At 44.0% G+C, this 17,510-nt stretch overlaps 1 protein-coding gene across 1 annotated transcript; it reads left to right on the top strand.

The window, feature by feature from the left end:
* Positions 1-763: 763 nt before the first annotated feature.
* ZC2HC1B (zinc finger C2HC-type containing 1B) lies at positions 764-14,988 on the top strand. The gene is given in 10 exon segments (XM_027683545.1): positions 764-768; positions 879-933; positions 2,761-2,885; positions 2,935-3,004; positions 3,828-3,858; positions 3,861-3,959; positions 9,981-10,099; positions 10,800-10,905; positions 11,713-11,791; positions 14,620-14,988. Coding segments are annotated over 10 exon segments (714 nt in total). The 3' UTR covers positions 14,645-14,988.
* The last annotated feature ends 2,522 nt before the right edge of the window (positions 14,989-17,510 follow it).

Here is a 17,510-nt window from a genome sequence, read left to right as displayed (position 1 = left end):
GGAACAGTTAAATGAGAAGTCCTTACAGAAGTTAGTTCAGAGAAGTACCTCTGTAGGCTTACCAGTCTAATGAAAAGGACTGTGTTATTCAGGTTTTCCTAAGGGCTGTTTCTGTTTAATAAAAGTCACGTCCCTGCTCTGCAATGAGAGTATGTGACTGCCTTTGGTGTCAGAGGGGCCTAAAACTACTTTCCATGTAACTTTAACACCTATTTTTTCAAAAAAATTACTGATTTAAAAACAAACATCCCCAAAAAATTGACATCTACAAAGTAAGATCATCTTGGAATGCTGTTTAGCAAGCATATCATGGAAATGTTGCGCCTTAATGAAGATAATGTCACACATTGCATGGCACTTTCTACCTTCTGAAATAGCAACAGTTCAGCCTGAGCCATTACAGGGTGTCATTAGTTCCTGCTGACTTCCAAACAAAATAGAATAAATCTGAGTGCAGATCGCCTGCCCTTGCTTCCCAGCCCCCCTCCCTGAATTTAGGGAGTGATGAACTTAAGTACTGTTCCATCACCTCCTCAGCCAACCGTGATGTCATTGTGAAAGCACATACCTAAGCAGTCATGTGGAAAACAGAATGCTGCCCATCATAGTAAAGGAGAGCTTGTGCTTAGTAGGAACGGGATAAATAAGGAGTTCTGCAAAAGGGAACCCTGGCATGGAACTGGAGGGTTGGATTCGATAATCCTTGTGAGTCCTTTCCAATTCAGGATATTCTGTGATTCTATGGAGATGTCCCTTTCTGACAATGAAGTACTGTTTCAGCCAGAGCTGAGTCCAAGTGCCAACTCTGCTATAGTCAAGCTGTCCTGTACTGTGTAACAGACTCTTGCATGGTTTGCACTTTACACAGCTGTGTGAAGTCAAGATCTGGCTCCTCCTACAACCTGTGGAAAACATTCTGTACAGGATGTTCTGGTAAAACAAAAATCTTTTTTTTTTTAATGGGAATGTCAATGCATTTAGCTGAAAGGGGTAGTGAGTACTGGGGAAGGAGGAGGTGACTGCTAGTAGAGAAGAGGGTTGAACACATTTAAAACAGCAAATTATCTAGTAACTGCTTTCATTAGTGAACTTGATTAGAGAATTAATCGATGTGCACAGAAATATTGTGACTTCATCTTCAGTCTTGTGCTATCTTAATTTACCTTCTTGTCCTAAACCATGTCCAAAAATGTCCTGTATATTGAATTTAAAATAATGTATTTTCTCTTGGTGAGGCGTAAATTACTAACCTGAAGCTTCCTATTTGTTCCAGGTTTTTAGGCTGAATTTGTTATTTGAGGCTTCTTGAGAAAAATAGACTAATAAACCATCTGATAAGTAGTCCCTTTGACAGCATAATGTGGGCACCAGGCTCTGTTCCAAAGCTTGCTGAAGTGAATGAAAAGATTCCCCTTGACCTCCCTGATCCCTGGATTACAAACTGAATGGGTGGCTGCACAGTTTGCCTGGCACCACCCAACTGCATATTTTTTTCTGCAAGGGGTGGGGCTCTGCATGCACCCCTCTGCTCCTCAGTTTGTGTTACTGATCCTGTGTCTCTGTGGTAGATCAGATCAGCCCTGCAATAGTACTGAAAACTGATTTAAGAAAAAAAAATCCAAGAACAATACACTTGAATCTGAGTGACTGTGGAGTGCCAAGACAAAGGTGCAACTATGCATTGGTCGTTTTGTGTTTGGTATCTCAGATCAGGTACAGGAAGAACACAATGGTTTAATTTAGCAAAACAGATTGAGAAGAGATACATCTATGTTTTGGGAGAGGTGAGAAGTTTCCTGTCACTGTGACTAGTGTGAAACACAGGTCTTATAGTGGCTCTCTGTGCCCCAGCGATGCAGGACTGCTATGCTCCTCAGTGAGCAAGGCATAGGTATTTGCTGCTGTTTTGGTCCTGCAGAGAAATATTCGTCTTGAGTTTGCTGTCAAAAATGTCTAGAAACAGAGGCTAAGGACCTGAAGCACATGAATAAAAGGTTCAAAGGGAAATTAGAATTTCAAAATGTGTTGAAGTAGAATGAGTTGCTTTTTGGTCCAGCTGAGCTGCAACCAAAATGCCTTGCTTAGGCAGCTACTTAATAAGTAAAAAAAAAAGAAAAGTGAAGTTGATGCTAAAATTTGGCACTAGTTATCTATCTACCTAAAATTTCCCAGCTTCCAGCTGCAGGTGCTGTCCCTAGTTTTCCTTCTGTGCTGTCAGGTTATGGGTGCTGGTAAGCAGCTGCTCCGATTCAGCCTGGGGCTGTGGCTATTTCAGTGGTGTTTCAGTGCTCTAATAAGCGCTGCTGTTTGTCAGAGGAGCCCCCACTCTGAAACACTTATCTAAACTCAGAGAACTAATAATGTAAATCTTGGCCCCTTGAATAGGGTCAGACTGTTCTCCCTCTTAACCAAGAAAAAAGAAAGAAAACCAGGTGTGGTGGGGGAGTCCAACAGGACGGCTCCTGTTCACAGACCCAGTTTGTTCTTTTCTGCAAGTCATTATTAGTACTGACCTCCAGCATGTCCCTGAGCAGAACAAGCTGGAAATGGCTTCTATTTCTTATTTGTGTTGAACTGCAGCTGTACTTAGACTGCTTTTTAAGTTTTGATGAACTCCTTCAGGAGTTAAACTGAACCCAAAATAAATACTGCTGCAGCTCCCTGCTCCTGAATATAAGTAATTTTAAAGCCTGAATAAGGAAGCATCATTAACAAAGCATGACTCCAACCCATTAAAAAATGTTTTTCTTTGGATCCCAGCTGAGACATGATCCAATGTGCAAGAAAGCCTTCAACAGGAAGTGCAAGCCCTTCAGCATTTTGAAACAGAGACTGCAGGGAACAGAAATCATCACTGTGAAGAAGCAGCCCCCACAAAAGCTATAGTTAAAATTGAAGTGTGTGTGTTATCTCCATATGAAGTCTTTCATTCAGTAACACTATTGTTTCCTCCAAGGACAAAACCTGGATGTTACGGATGAGTCTCACATATGTGCTTGACCGGGTGCCAAATTCTTTCCTCCCCCTCCCTGTGCTGCTAGTGTTTGGGAATATTTCTCTGTTGAGAAGCCAAATCAGTAGGTGTCATGACTACCCTGGGTATGCAAGTGTCTCTGCTCTTCTAGGAAATGTTAAAATATGCCTTTTAAAGACAATGTGAGAGTCTAACAGCTTCATCTTCACCTAAATCTGAAAGAGAGCATGATCCAAGATGGTTGATGCATGAATGCCCCAGGTTGAACCTGAAAGTTGTCAGTAGCCCCTTAAGTTAAATTCAGAGATTCACTGCTATTGAACTGAAGGGTTTAAAAGTGTATTTAAATTGAACTTATTTACAGAGATGGAGGAAAAGATGCTTTAGCTTTTACTGGAAGAAGTATATTTGTTGGGGAGGAGGGGAATACACATGGATATGCATATGTATTATTTTACTCAGACATGCCAAATCATTGCTGATTTGGTATCCATGCAGACTGCTGTTGTAAAATGTCCTTTAAAATCGGTTGTGGAAAGAAATAGAAGTGCGCAAAGGTTTAAAGCAAGAAGAATGTGACAAGTGGAGAGGGGAAGGTGATGGTCATAGTGTCTTTTCTATTCCCTCTTAAGTACTCTTTGGTCTGCCACGACCAGGGTGTTCTGTTGGAGTGCATTGTTCTTTTATCCATCTTCTGGTGCTGTCAATAGACAGTGAAGGTCTAAATCAGCTTTCCCATGCCTTTCAAAAAAAGCAAATTTCTTTTGTTTGTAATGCTTTTTCTTTCCCTCAGAAAGGAAGAACCTTCGCTCAGGAGAAGTATGGTTTGTGTCTTCTCTTATTTCCATTACAGAAACAGCTAGGGAAGAAATCTAACTGGAAGCAGAGGATTTTGTTAATATTTTTCAATCAGCCAAGCAGGTCACAAAAGCTCTAAAGGAGGGCCACCCTCTTCCACCTCCTCCCCTGCCAAGCATGAATCCAGGTTTGTGATCTATTTTATATTGTTGCTATTCTTGGACTGATCTTTGGTAAAGCAGTTACCTCTTATTAACTGCAGATGGGCTTCAGTTTTGCACTCCTGGCACAACACAGCGTGAACATCAATTCCCTCCATAATTGCCTAGAAGTGCAAAGCAGAGGCAGTGAAGAGGAAGAGAAAACTAACTGTACCTCTTAAGTTTAAAGGCAGCAAGACTGGGATTTGATATTAACACTTTGGGAGGAGAGTCCAGATAGCTGTACTACAATGTAATAGAGGGTGAAATACATCCTCTCACCATTCAAAACAACTGTACTGCACACAGGCTTCCCCACTCCCACGTGGTGGCTTTTCCACTGTCTCCTTCCCCATCCAACTGTGCAGTCAGGGGAAGTCATTTAGCGAAAGACAGGTCTGGTTTACTAAAAATACCAGGTTTGGTCTCTGCACTGTATTACAAGTTACAGATCCAAAATGATGCACATACTGCCAATATCTCATGATAATGTGATTTATAAAATGTGGGAGCAACCTTGGAAAGGGTCTCAGTGGAGTCCTGCCTGCGTTAGGAAGGTGGAGAGCAGGAGGGGGATGGGGGGCTCTCTGGGCTCACTTCCAGAGTAGGAATTCATTACTGATAGCAAAAGCATCTGCCACGATTCCAGCCTCTCTCCTCTCCTAGATGATGGTGATGCAGTATAAGCAGCAGGACACCTCTTCCTTCCTTGATTGGGGTCAAACTTCTCTCTGAATTTCCACTGCTGAATTCTTTAATGACTCTGTTATTTCTTTTCTAGCTTTACCAACTTTAAGAACAGACCCTCCCTTTCCTTCTCCCTATTGGAGGAATCCAAATTCTGCAAGAGCAGCAGTAGTTGTGGAGAAAGGAAGTAAATAACTACTTTTTAGGGAGGACAAGTTGCTGAGTGGCCTAGTGAGGGTGTATATCCCATACTACGGGACTGGAGAGAAAGTACATGGATTTTGGGAAGGAGAGAGATATTCCTTTCTCCTCTCATCATTCTCCAAACAGAGCCCAAAACCTCCCCATTTTCCCCTGAAGTTCCAGGTGCCCTTACCAGCCCCCTGAAGCCAGGCATCTGCCCTATCTTGTCCTCCCCTCCTCTGTGTTCACAACCATTATGCCCATGATGCTGGTCTGAAGCTGGCTTTTGATGGCTGCTTGCGCCATTTTTTCTGTATTGTTACAGAGAGAAAGCATTTGTAAAGATTCTATATCCTTAGTATTAGGATAAGGACACTTGGACTTCTTTTGTAAAAGGCACTGGACAGGGAGAAAGGGTCTGGGAATGGCAAGGGCGATGTGATGGCTGAATTGTGACTGCGCTGACCCTGAACACTGTTCATCGAAATGAGTCGGACTGCACCAGCCATGTGTCACTGAATAGCTTTTAGTAGAATCAGGACTGTAAAACTGTCAGAAAAGACTTTAGAAAGCACCACTGTGTGTTCTTCACAGTGCTGCTTCACACCCAGAAACCTGGCTCTTAGATGTGCCTCAGCTGGTGGGGTACAACTTCTTCAGCAGTGGTTTGCTAAATCACAGAATCACAGAATGAATTGGGTTTTAAAAGACCTCTGAGATCATAGAGTCCAACCTATGACCCAACACCACCATGTCAATTAGACCATGGCATTAAGTGCCACATCCAGTTAAATGCCTCCAGGTGACTCCACCACCTCCCTGGGCAGTCCATTCCAGCATCTAATCACTCTTCCTGTGAAGAAATTCTTCCTAATGTCCAACCTAAACCTCCCCCGGTGCAGCTTAAGACAATGCCCTTTTGTCCTGTTCCTCGCTGCCTGGGAGAAGAGGCCGACCCCCACCTGGCTACAATCTCCTTTCAGGTAGTTGTAGAGAGCAATAAGGTCTTCCCTGAGCCCCTTTTCTTCAGGCTAAACAACCCCCGCACCCTCAGCTGCTCATCATAGGGCTTGTGCTCCATTCCATTCACCAGCTCTGTTGCCCTTCTCTGGACACACTCCAACACCTCAATGTCCTTCCTGAAGTAAGAGGCCCAAAACTGAACACAGGATTTGAGGTGTGGCATCACCAATGTGGAGTACAGGGGAAGAATGACTTCCCTGGTCCTGCTGGCTACAATATTGCTGATACAGGCCAGGATGCCATTGACCCTCTTGGCTGGCTGTTGACCAGCACCCCCAGGTCCTTTTCCACGTGGCCACTTTCCAACCACACTTCCTCCAGCCTGTAGCACTGCATGGGGTTGTTGTGGCCAAAGTGCAGGATCTGGCACTCGATCTTGTTGAAACTCATACCGTTGGTTTTATCCCATTGATCCAGCCTGTCCAGATTCCTGTGTAGAGCCTTCCTACTCTCCAGCAGATCAACACTCCAACCCAGCTTGGTGCCATTCACAAATTTATTATGGGTAAATTCTATCCCCTCGTACAGATCATCAATAAAGATATTATACAGAACTGAGCCCAGCACTGATCCCTTGGGGACACCACTTGTGACTGAATGCCAGTGGGTCATTCACATGTGGCACCATTCCCCAGCAATCTCTGGGCCTGGCCGTTCAGCCAGTTCTTAACCCGGCAGAGAGTGCTCCTATCCAAGCTGTGGGCTGTCAGCTTTTCCAGGAGTATGCTGTGGGAAATGGTGTCAAAGGCTTTGCTGAAGTCTAGGTAGACTACATCCTCAGCCATTCCCTCATCCACCAGGTGGGTCACCCGGCCATAAAAGTAGATCGGGTTGGTCAGGCAGGACCTGACTTTTCCACACCTGTGCGAGCTGGGTCTGATCCCTTGGTTGTCCTGTATGTGCTGTGTGATGGCACTGAAGATGATCTCCTCCATAACCTTCTCCAGCACCAAGGTCAGGCTGAAAGGTCTGTATTTCCCCACATCCTCCTTCCAGCCACTCTTGGGGATGGGCATCACATTAGCCAACCTCCAGTTTTCTGGGACCTCCCTGTTTAGCCAGGATTGATGATAAGCGATGGAGAGTGCTTCTTCCAGCTCCCTCACCCTAGGATGAATCTCATCTGGTCCTACAGACTCATGAGCATCTAAGTGGCTCAGCAGGTCACAAACTACTTCCTCCTGGATTATGGGGTATCCATTCTGCTCCCCGTCCCTGCTTACCAGCAGGGGGCCAGGGGATAACCGATCTTATTGCTGAAGACTGAGGCAAAGAAGGTGTTAAGTACCTCCGCCTGTTCCTCATCTTTGGTAGCTATATTCCACCCGGCTCCAATAGAGAATGAAAGTTTTCCTTGACCCTCCCTTTGTTATTAATGTATTTATAAAAACACAAGTGGCCAGGTTAAGTTCTAACTGAGCTTCTGCCTTTCTAATCTTCTCTCTACATGACCTAACGACATCCTTAAACACTTCTTGAGTTGCCTGCCCCTTTTTCCAAAGGTAATACACCCTCTTTTTTTTCCAGAGTTCCTGCAAAAACTCTGTGCTCAGCCAGGCTGATCTTCCCTGCTGGCTTGTCTTTTGGTACATAGAGACAGCCTGTTCCTGTGCCTTCAAGATTTCTTTCTTAAAGCATGCCCAGCCTTCCTGGGCCCCTTTGTTTTTAATGGTTGCTTTTCCAGAAACTCTCTAAATCGGTGTCCTGAATAGGCTAATGTCTGCCCTCCAAAAGTCCTGGGCAGAGGTTTTGTTGATGCCCCTCCTTACTTCACCAGTTATTGAAAACTATCATATCGTGGTTGCCGTGCCCAAGATTGCCTCTGACAATGTCACACCAGCCCTTCACTGTTTGTAAACATCAGGTCTAGCAGGGCCCCACCCCCAGTAGGCTTACTTACCAGCTGTGACTGGAAGTTGTCTTCCACACACTCCAGGAACCTCCTAGACTGCCTCCTCTCTGCTGTCCTGAGTTTCCAGCACATTAAAGTCTCCCACAAGCTGGCGATTGTGAAATATCAGCCAGCTGCTTAGAGAACAGTTCATCCACCTCTTCATACTGGCTGGGTGGTTTCTAACAGACTTCCACCAGGATATGTGCCTTGCTAGCCTTCCCCCTGATTCTCACCCATAGGAACTCAACTTCACTGTCCTTTCCTCAAGCTCTATGCAGTCAAAACACTTCCTAATGTACAGAGCCACCCCACAGTCTCTCCTTCTTCTCCTGTCCCTTGTGAAGAGCTTATAACCATCCATTGCAGCACTCCAGTCATGTGAGTCATCCCACCACACTTCTGTGATGGCAACTGTGTCATATCTTTCCTGCTGCACAATGGCTACCAGTTTCTCCTGTTTGTTACCCATACTGCATAGATTCCTTTTTTCCCTTTTAGACAGGTGAAACCCATCTGTCTCCAGCAGGCCTGGTGCCGTACAAATAGCCCCATGATAAGAAAAAACAAAATTCCACTGATGGCACCACTCTTTAAGCTACTTGTTGATCATGTGGGTTTTCCTGTTCCTTTCAGCATTCATCCCTGCTACCTAAGAAACTGAGGAGAATGCCACGTGTGTTCCTGTCCCTTCAACCAGGCAGCCCAGTGCCTTGAAGTCCTTTTTGATTACCCTAGTACCTTTCTTATCCACCTTATTGCTGCCAGCCTGGACAAGCAGTAGTGGGTAATAATCAGAGGGCCAAATTAGTCCAGGGAGTCTCCTTGTAATATCCCTTACCTGGGCCCCAGGGAAGCAGCAGACTTCTCTGTGGGATGGGTCTGATCAGCATACAGGACCAACAGTTCTCCTTAAAAGTGAGTCATCCACTACAACTACCCTTCTTTTTTTCTTAATACCTGTAGCTGTAGTCTGTCTGGTTGACTGCACCGATCTAGGAGATCCCCCCAGAAAGACGTTCTTCTTCACTGTCATCTGCCTGACTCTCAAATTCCAGGGCCTCATACCCATTCTGTAAGGGCTCCTGGAAAGGTGAGGGAGGCCGGGAAAGGATTTTTCTACCTCCCCAGGCAGGGACCTGTTTCCACTCCCCTCTTTTATGTCTTCTGCCTGATGGCAAGAGGGCAGGGCTCCTCTGACTTGCTGAGTTTCCATCCGCTGCATTTCTCTCAGGGATGGAAGGAAACTCCACTAGTTTATTTTTCTTTCACACTCCCTGATACTCTTTTGTCTCCACCTCCTCTTTAGGCTCTGCCATCAGGCAGAGCAGATCATCCATGAGTTCAGACTGCATGCAGGTGTCTTTTGCTCTGTCCTCCGGCACTTAACACACGGCTCAGACACTCCATGCTGCCAGAGACCTGTATAGCTGCATGCTTCTTGTGGAGCTCTGTCTGGGTTGCCACGGTCCTACTAGCAATGGCTTTTGACCATTTCTGGGTCTATTCTAGTTGGGCAGTTGAAGAACCACCAGTGAGGTGGGCTTACCTCAGGAGCTGGGAGGGTGGCTGTGCCCTCCTACAGGCCCTGCCTGCACCAACTGCTGCACTGCACTCCCTGGAGCCATTTAAACCTCCTGGCAATGCCCTCTCCTTGCCTGATGAGCTTCCGAGGGCTTCCATGTCCTGACAGGGCTCTGGCCTGCTGCTCAGGAGTCCCTGGGCTCAGGAACTCTCTGTACAGGTCTATCTAACCCTCAACCCCAAACTTACCTCAGTCAATGTTGCTGCCACCTCAACAAAATAGCAACCTTAATGACCAGTCTTCGAAAATAGTCTTAAAATCATTGGGCTTGTCTATGCTAGGAATTTTTAAATAATGCTGTTCCTGCAGACTTGTTAATTATGAGGTTGGGGGTGGCCAGGAACAGGACAAAGATAATAAAATCTGCTTTTATTAATCCTCAGGGATTTATTTCTGAAAGCAATTACTGTTTGCTGGGTTAATATCATAAGGACATATTTTAGGATCCCAAGTGTTTTTCTAGAGAAAGTTTTTGTAGTTCTCCAAGGTATGTACTTTGGGAGCTGATGGGAACTCATCATGGTTACCTGCTGGTGGAGCCAGGTTTTGAACTGCATCTGGAGTGCTCCAGGAAAGCAGGGCAATTTTTCTCCTGTACTGTATAAACTGTGACACAAGCTGTTCCTTTCTTATGGTCAGACTATATTCAGTGTCCACACTGCTCACGGAAGTTTAGTGAGGCTGCAGCACAGAGGCACATGGAGTTTTCTGAAGAACAAGCTGTCTACCGTGCTGCAAAGACCACTGGACAGGCTTCGGTAAGTACGCACAGTCACATTTGCATGGTCCTGGAGGGAGATTTGGCAAACTTCAGTTCATGGTGAGTAAAGACCTATATTAATATAAAACTCTTTAAACAAGGTACATGCTGAATATCAGCTGGGAGTTGCCCATAACTGGAGCCCTTTGTCTGATTAAAAAGTGACAGAGTATGACAGCATGAAAAAGTTGGGACAGTAATTTCCTCAGGCTCTTCTGCAATTGGATTCCAGGGTAATTCCAGGTAGTTCTGCTGTAGGGAAGCAGAAAACTGGCAACTTTTGCAAAACACAGAGAAAGCTCTTCCTGTCCATTAGGGCTCCCTGCCGTTGGAAGGTCTGCTGTTCCCTTGTCATTAGACGCAAGGCCAAAGGGGTGAGCCCCTTTGAGGGATCAGAAAAGTGAAGGTAATCCTTAGTCTCTTGAAGTGAGATCTCGTTTCATTATAGAAAAAGAATAATGTAAATTGTTCCTTTAGGAGAGTACTGGGGGTTTGTTTGTTTGTTTTGTTAAAGATATTTGAAAATATTATTACTCTTTCACCTATTTTGGGCACGAAAAATGACTTCCAAGTGAGAGAGGGTGGACCTTTTTCCTGTTCCTTCTAGCACTGCTTAAACAGCAATTTGGAGAGTTTTCACTGGGCTCCATAAGTTCCTTGCTAGAGTTGAGTGGTGATTGTGCATCTTCTTTTACTAGGACAAGCAGCCATTGACTCAGAGAAAAACTCCGACATTAACACCTGCTGTGTTATTGCTTCTGGAGAGAGTACAAAAAGGTGCCAACCCAGACAAACCTAGCTTAGGTAGAGTTCATTTAGTCGTATTTATGTTTTTCTTGTAACAAACTGTGATGTATTTGAGGTGAGCGAGGCATTTTTAAAGCAGATCATAGGCTTTGGAATCCAGTTTTCTGATAGAATAATGTTGAATTATAAATTTTGACTTTTTGTGGGTTTTTTTTTAAGTCTTGACATGAAAACCTAAACTCATTTGCATACAGGGTCAAAAATTTCCAAGTGGATGTTGTTGATATTGAATGGCTTTCCTGGTCATTATCCTGCTCCATTGTGTGGAGTGTATGCCCAGAGGTTTTCATTTGGGTGCTCAGGAGGGCCTTATTGTTTTCATTGAGAGGTCCTCAAACAGAAGTATTTATATAGACCTAAAATATACAGTCTGGGTTTGAGGTTTATTCTGTTCCATAAAGGACTTCATAACTTTTAATCTTCAATTTCAAGATTTATTCCATCATTTTTACCTTTTCTTAGATCCATTTAGATGAAGTATGAAGTATGTTGTTTGTTCCATATGACTTTGCCCTTGTTGATTTAGCCTTAAAAGTAACACCACCACTTCCCTAAAACAGTTCCCTCTATAAAATGTGTTTTCTAGATCCCATTGCTACTGGTTAATCATGACTCATACTCAATCTATGTTTAGAAGATGTTTTATAAAGTTATTTTAAAGGTTATTTGCAGTATAACGTGTCTGATAATACAAACTGCTCTTTGTATCAATATCTTTGATCCCTACATTTCTGGAGTTTGTGTTGAATTTATGTAGTTAATCATGTTTTATGGCCAATAATTTTTTTAAATAACGATCTGCAGAGACCTCTTTAGAAATACTGAAGAAAGCTGGAAAATCTTGGGGTGTATCTACTGGGAAAAATTCTTCAGGAAAGTTTGGGTAAGAATTTTTTTTTTTTGATTTCAACATTATAACATAAAAGGACCTTGATTGCTTTTGTGATACAGAATATCACAGAATCACAGAATCACAGAATATGTTGAGATGGAAGGGACCCACAAGGATCATCAAAGTCCAACTCCTGGCCCTGCACAGGACCATCCCCAACAGTCACACCACGTGCCCGAGAGCATTGTCCAAACACTTCCTGAATGCTGTCAGGCTTGGTGATGTGACCACTTCCCTGGGGAGCCTGTTCCAGCTCCCAACCACCCTCTGGGTGAAGAAACTTTTTCTAATATCCAACCTAAACCTCCCCTGACACAACTTCAGGCCATTCCCTCTGTTCTATCACTAGTCACCACAGAGAAGAGATCAGTGCCTGCCCCTCCTCTTCCCCTCACAAGGAAGTTGTAGACTGCAATGAGGTCTCCCCTCAGTCTCCTCTTCTCCAGCTGAACAGACCAAGAGACCTCAGCCGCTCCTCATACAGCTTCCCCTCAAGGCCCTTCACCATCTTTGTTGCCCTCCTTTGGATGCTTTCTAACAGCTTAATATCTTTCTTATATTGTGGTGCCCAAAACTACACGTAATATTCAAGGTGAGGCCACACCAATGCAGAGCAGAGTGGGACAATCCCCTCCCTCGACTGGCTGGAGATGCTTTGCCTGATGCCTCCCAGGACACAGTTGGCCCTCCTGGCTGCCAGGGCACTGCTGATTCATATTCAACTCGCCATCGACCAGGACCCCCAGGTCCCTTTCCGTGGCACTGCTTTCCAGCATCTCATTCCCCAGTTTGTACGTACATCCAGGGTTGCCCTGTCCCAGGTGCAGAATCCAGCACTTTGCCTTGTTAAACCTCCTATGGTTGGTGATTGCCCAGTCCTCTAATTTGTTGAGGTCTCTCTGCAGGGCCTCCCTGCCTTTGAGAGAGTCAACAGCTCCTCCCAGTTTTGTGTCATCTGCAAACTTGCTCAGTATCCCTTCCAGTCCTGCATCCAAGTCATTTAGGGAGATGTTGAAGAGCATAGGGCCCAAGACAGAGCCCTGTGGAACCCCACTAGTAACAGGTCACCAGTCTGGTGTCACCCCATTCATATTACCCTCTGTGCTCAACCCGTGAGCCAATTGCTCACCCACCACATGATGTGTTTATCCAGTTGTGTGCTGAACATTTAGACCAGAAGGATACTGTGAGAGACAGTATTGAAAGCTTTACTGAGATCCAAAAAGATGACATCAGCAGGCTTCCCTTGATCAAGTAGGTGCATTACCTTGTCATAAAAGGAAATTCAGGTTTGATAAGCAGGACTTTCCTCTCACAAAGCTGTGCTGACTGTGACCAATGACAGCATTGTCTTTCAGGTGTTTTTCAATATATCCTGTTGCAGTGTTTACAGTATGAGCTTCTTTGTATTATTTGAAGCAATTAGTTGTACTGAAACTTTTGTGGAGCTCCTCAGGCCCCCAGTGTAGGCTGCTGAGAAATTCATTTTGGAATTAAATGTTCTTCTGGAACAGCCCCATCTCAGGTAGGCAGTGGCTGTGCTCTGCTGTTACAGGCATCTTGAGAGGATTTGGTGCTCAATAATGCAAACCTCTCTGACAGATCTTGTGCTCTTACAATTTCCCAGACCATGATGTTTGGGCTTCTGCTCCTCAGACCATGCAGACAGTGGGGTTCCTGTTTTGGGCCATGCAAAGCCATGTCAGAGCAGCAAAAAGGCCTCCAGCCTGTTTGAGGTGGTCATGGTGCTGTTACTCTAGGGGATGGCTCAGGTGATCAGCATCTTGCACCCCTGTGACATGTATACAACTGCAGAATATGAGATCGCAGCAGGAAATGTGGCCAAGAATTATTCCTTGTAGCTGGCAAGGTATTTTGAGCCTGGGAGATGAGCTTGTGAGAGTGCTTGGAGCACGGGATGAAGAGAAATGTGCACAAAACGGAGTTTCACATTCCAAGTCATTGCAGGGTTCTTCTATGTGCAGTTTTACTGTCCTTGATTGCTGCTGGTCAGTGCCTGGTACCTCCAGTTGTGGGAAAGACTGCAATGGGCATGGTGCTATTATCAGCTCCACCTACCTCCATGACTTTACCAGCTGCAGGAAAAACTGTTGTCAGTACCCAGTAGTCTCATCTGGTGGTCTCCACTCCCCGGATTACCTGTGACTATGTACCTGTGACTATGTTAACAGTATAATAACTCTTAAGGTTATCATGCAGGGTCTGGCAGACCAGCAACAGGGACTTATTGATGCCATCACCATTCTTTAAGTTTAGCCACTGAACTCTGAAACCTGGGGCTTGGCAGGCTTGGGGAGGAGACACCTCTTTTCCCTAGGGATACTGGCGAGTCCAGGTATCACTGGGGTTGTAGTTGCAGCCAGTTTATAGAGGCTTGGGACAGCCATTGCCTCCAGCAGTCCCCAGGACAGGCATCCACACTAGCATCCAAAATAGAGGACAGCGGAACTGCAGAAAGGACTGGCCTGGGTGAGCTTGCAGGTGCTGGACTGTTGGCAGCTGCTGCATTTTCTATAGAACTTGAGCTTTGCCAGGTGCTTTACAGAGCACTTTGTGCAGGCAAAAGATCAGTTTCAGTGCTACTCAAGAGCACTTTTTAGCTGAGAAAGCAGATGTGAGAAACTGGCTTTGAATAGTGTAAATAAATCCTTAATCTGCCTGGAAATGGTTTTCAGGATGAGCTGCTCCATCACCTTCCCAAGGATAGAGGTTTAATTTTCTTAGATAAAATGGGGTAAAATATAAAGACTGTTTCTATAATAGGAAATAGCAAGTATATGGCTTGTTGCTGCTTTTAGACCGCAAATGGACAACAGAAGATAGAGTGGCTGGTTGGCGAGGATGTGTTAAGGCTTTCTTCTAACACATTATGGAAGATCTTAAGCAACACAGTTTTCCAGTACCACTTCTGCCTAAAGTTCTACAGCTACCATGTTCAATAAAATAAGCAAACTGAAAGTCATTGATTGTGAGAGTATTTGTATTAGTTGCCAAGATTTAATTAAATGATTGCCTGGAGGGGATTGCTATTACCATGGGTTCATTAAATGGTTTAACAAAATGTAGAAAGATGCAGTACCATGTGATTTTTCCTTTCCCCTAATGCTTTGATATATTGAACAAGACAAGTGAACATTCTGGAATTTCATGTAAATATTTAATAGAATCTTTCAGTAAACAATAAAATGATTATTGATAGTGATTGATATGTGATAAATGGTGGCGTATATTGTGCATCTTTTTCAAAGCACTTCAAGTTCAGACTAAACCCAAATCCCATTCTTGCATTAAACACAAATTGCTTCTAGAAATTGATTAATAAGACAGAAATATTGTGAAGGCATATCCTTTCTTATTTTTTTGGCCACTTGATCCACTGTCAGCCTTGGATCACCTTGCATAAACTTTCAATGATGCAACATGTAGGGTTTTTTTAGCTTAATAATTTTCATTAAGGCTTTCCATTAAAATCCATAAGGAATTTTCTTACCTATTAAATACTTAAAAAGTAAACAAAGATGAAAAGTAGTTGGACACAGCAATAGGAAATATCAGACTTTACAGAGTTTAATTAAACTGTACTTAGGCTCTAGCCAATAATGGTTAGATAAATACAGAAAGGATGACACTGAAGCAAACCTAAGTCCTATGCTAGACTCTTAGAAACAGCGGGCATGACATTATCCACAATATACTAAAGCAGTGCTGCTTAGCCTTTCTTAAAATCCAGAAAGAAGAGGGAAAAAAAACCCCAAACACATTCCCCACTATCCTGTGCAAAATGAATCCTCAAAAGTTAGAGCAAGTTTTACTGTATTTGTTGTTGTGTGTGTCCCCCAATTATTTTCTGTCTGAGGATAAAAGTATTTGATTTCACAGCTTAGTTTCCAGTATCTTACAAAAAATATAAGGGCAGGAACGGTGTATTGAAGAACAGAATTTTAAAAATTCCATTAGCAAGAAATGAACCAATCATTAATATATGGAATGTACCATCATAGTTCAGACTGGCAGTGCAAAATTCTCTGGAATTAACAGCAACTCATTGATTAAGAAAATGGAAAGTCCCAACAGAAAAAGCTGGTAAATAAAAATGAAGGAAAAAGAAATTAACATTGTTTCTGATAGAGGATGGAACTTAGCAATAGAACTACTTGTGTTTACATAGAGGACGCAGTCTTGTTCAATGTAGTATAATTTTAGCTTCTTGACAGTATTTCAGCAGGTTTACATGCCATTTTTCTTTCATAAAATGAGTACACACTTTTGTATGACACCAAATGTTTACTAAATTTCGTTATTTGTTAGTATCATTTGATTATAGTAATTCTGTTGTTTTATCACCACATACTGCTCTGCTTCTACAGATTTTCAAACAGAGTTTAGGTAAAAGAGTATTTTTATCTCTATTAGGATGGGAGGTAAAATGTCCGAAGATCTCCCAGATCTTTCATCTCTTAGCTGGTATTCCATGGTCTACCTTACCTTCTCCATGCCAGCTCTCTGCTCTTGGATTCTCCTCTCACATTTAGAGGAGAAATTGGCTGTGCCAGAGAGGAGGGAGGATTGGACACTGCTTGGGCTGCTGCTTTCCTCCACTGTACCGCTACTGTACGTGAGGCTGCCTCTCCTCACACTGCTGCTGTCACAGCCCTGCATGAGCCAAAGGCAGTGCCACCAGAGAGATGTCCCGTAGCTCTTGCTGCCTTCTCCCCTGTCACTGCCTGAAGTCAGACCTGCCTGCCCGCCTGCTGCAGCCCCATCCCCTCAGACACCACAGGGAGACCTGGTGAGCTTGCTGTTGTCTTCACACCTTTCCCTTGGCACCGCCCCCTGCCAAAATGAAACTACTGCTCTTTAAGCAATGTGATATTCAGGCCCACACCAGGCTGGTCTACTGAGCCCAAAATATTTGTTTGCCTAGAAACAAAGTATTCTTCAGCTTCAACTACTGGAGGCCTCTCAAAAATGGTCACAGAGGTCCCCGTAGCAAAAGTGGTGAGAAAGTCCAGCCCTACTTACAGTATGACTCGGGGGTATCTCTTCAGTTGTGAGAATTTTAAAACAATTTTTTTGAAAATATAACTTTTTGAAATAGCTTGCCTTCCTTTGTGATGGGACATCCTCAGCTTTCACTACATTTATGATGTCAAGAATCCGGAAAAAGAAACTTGAATGGGCTGACAGGTTAAAGCTGCAGTACTACACATTTACCCAGGAACAATCCTTTGTCCTGACCACCCTTGCAGGATGTAACAAATATATCCAGAACATACTGAGCCTGGGCAGTAGACAACAGATTAGCAAAGGCATATAGTGCTTTTGGAAAACTCCATAAAAGAGTCTGCCGTAATAAATACTTGAAGAAAAGTACAAAGATCAGTGTTTACAAAGCCATAGTGCTGTCTACTCTTTTATATGGTTCCAAATCATGGGTCATCTACCGCCACCACCTGCGACTCTTAGAACTCTTCCATCAACGCTGCCTCCGTACAATCCTAAACATCCACTGGTCAGATTACGTGACCAATACATCTGTTCTAGAACAAGCAGCAGTCACAACTATTGAGGCCATGTTGCTGAGAACACAGCTGCGTTGGGCAGGACACGTCTCAAGGATGAAGGACCACCGCCTCCCTAAGATCCTGCTTTATGGTGAACTTGCCACTGGCTGCTGCAAGAGAGGAGC

This window comes from Neopelma chrysocephalum, unplaced genomic scaffold (assembly GCF_003984885.1).
Source record: "Neopelma chrysocephalum unplaced genomic scaffold, ASM398488v2 Primary Assembly neopelma1_23, whole genome shotgun sequence".
Classification (NCBI taxonomy): Eukaryota; Metazoa; Chordata; class Aves; order Passeriformes; family Pipridae; genus Neopelma; species Neopelma chrysocephalum.
Note: the sequence above shows the minus strand (reverse complement) of the source record. Positions and strands in the feature narration are given on the sequence as shown.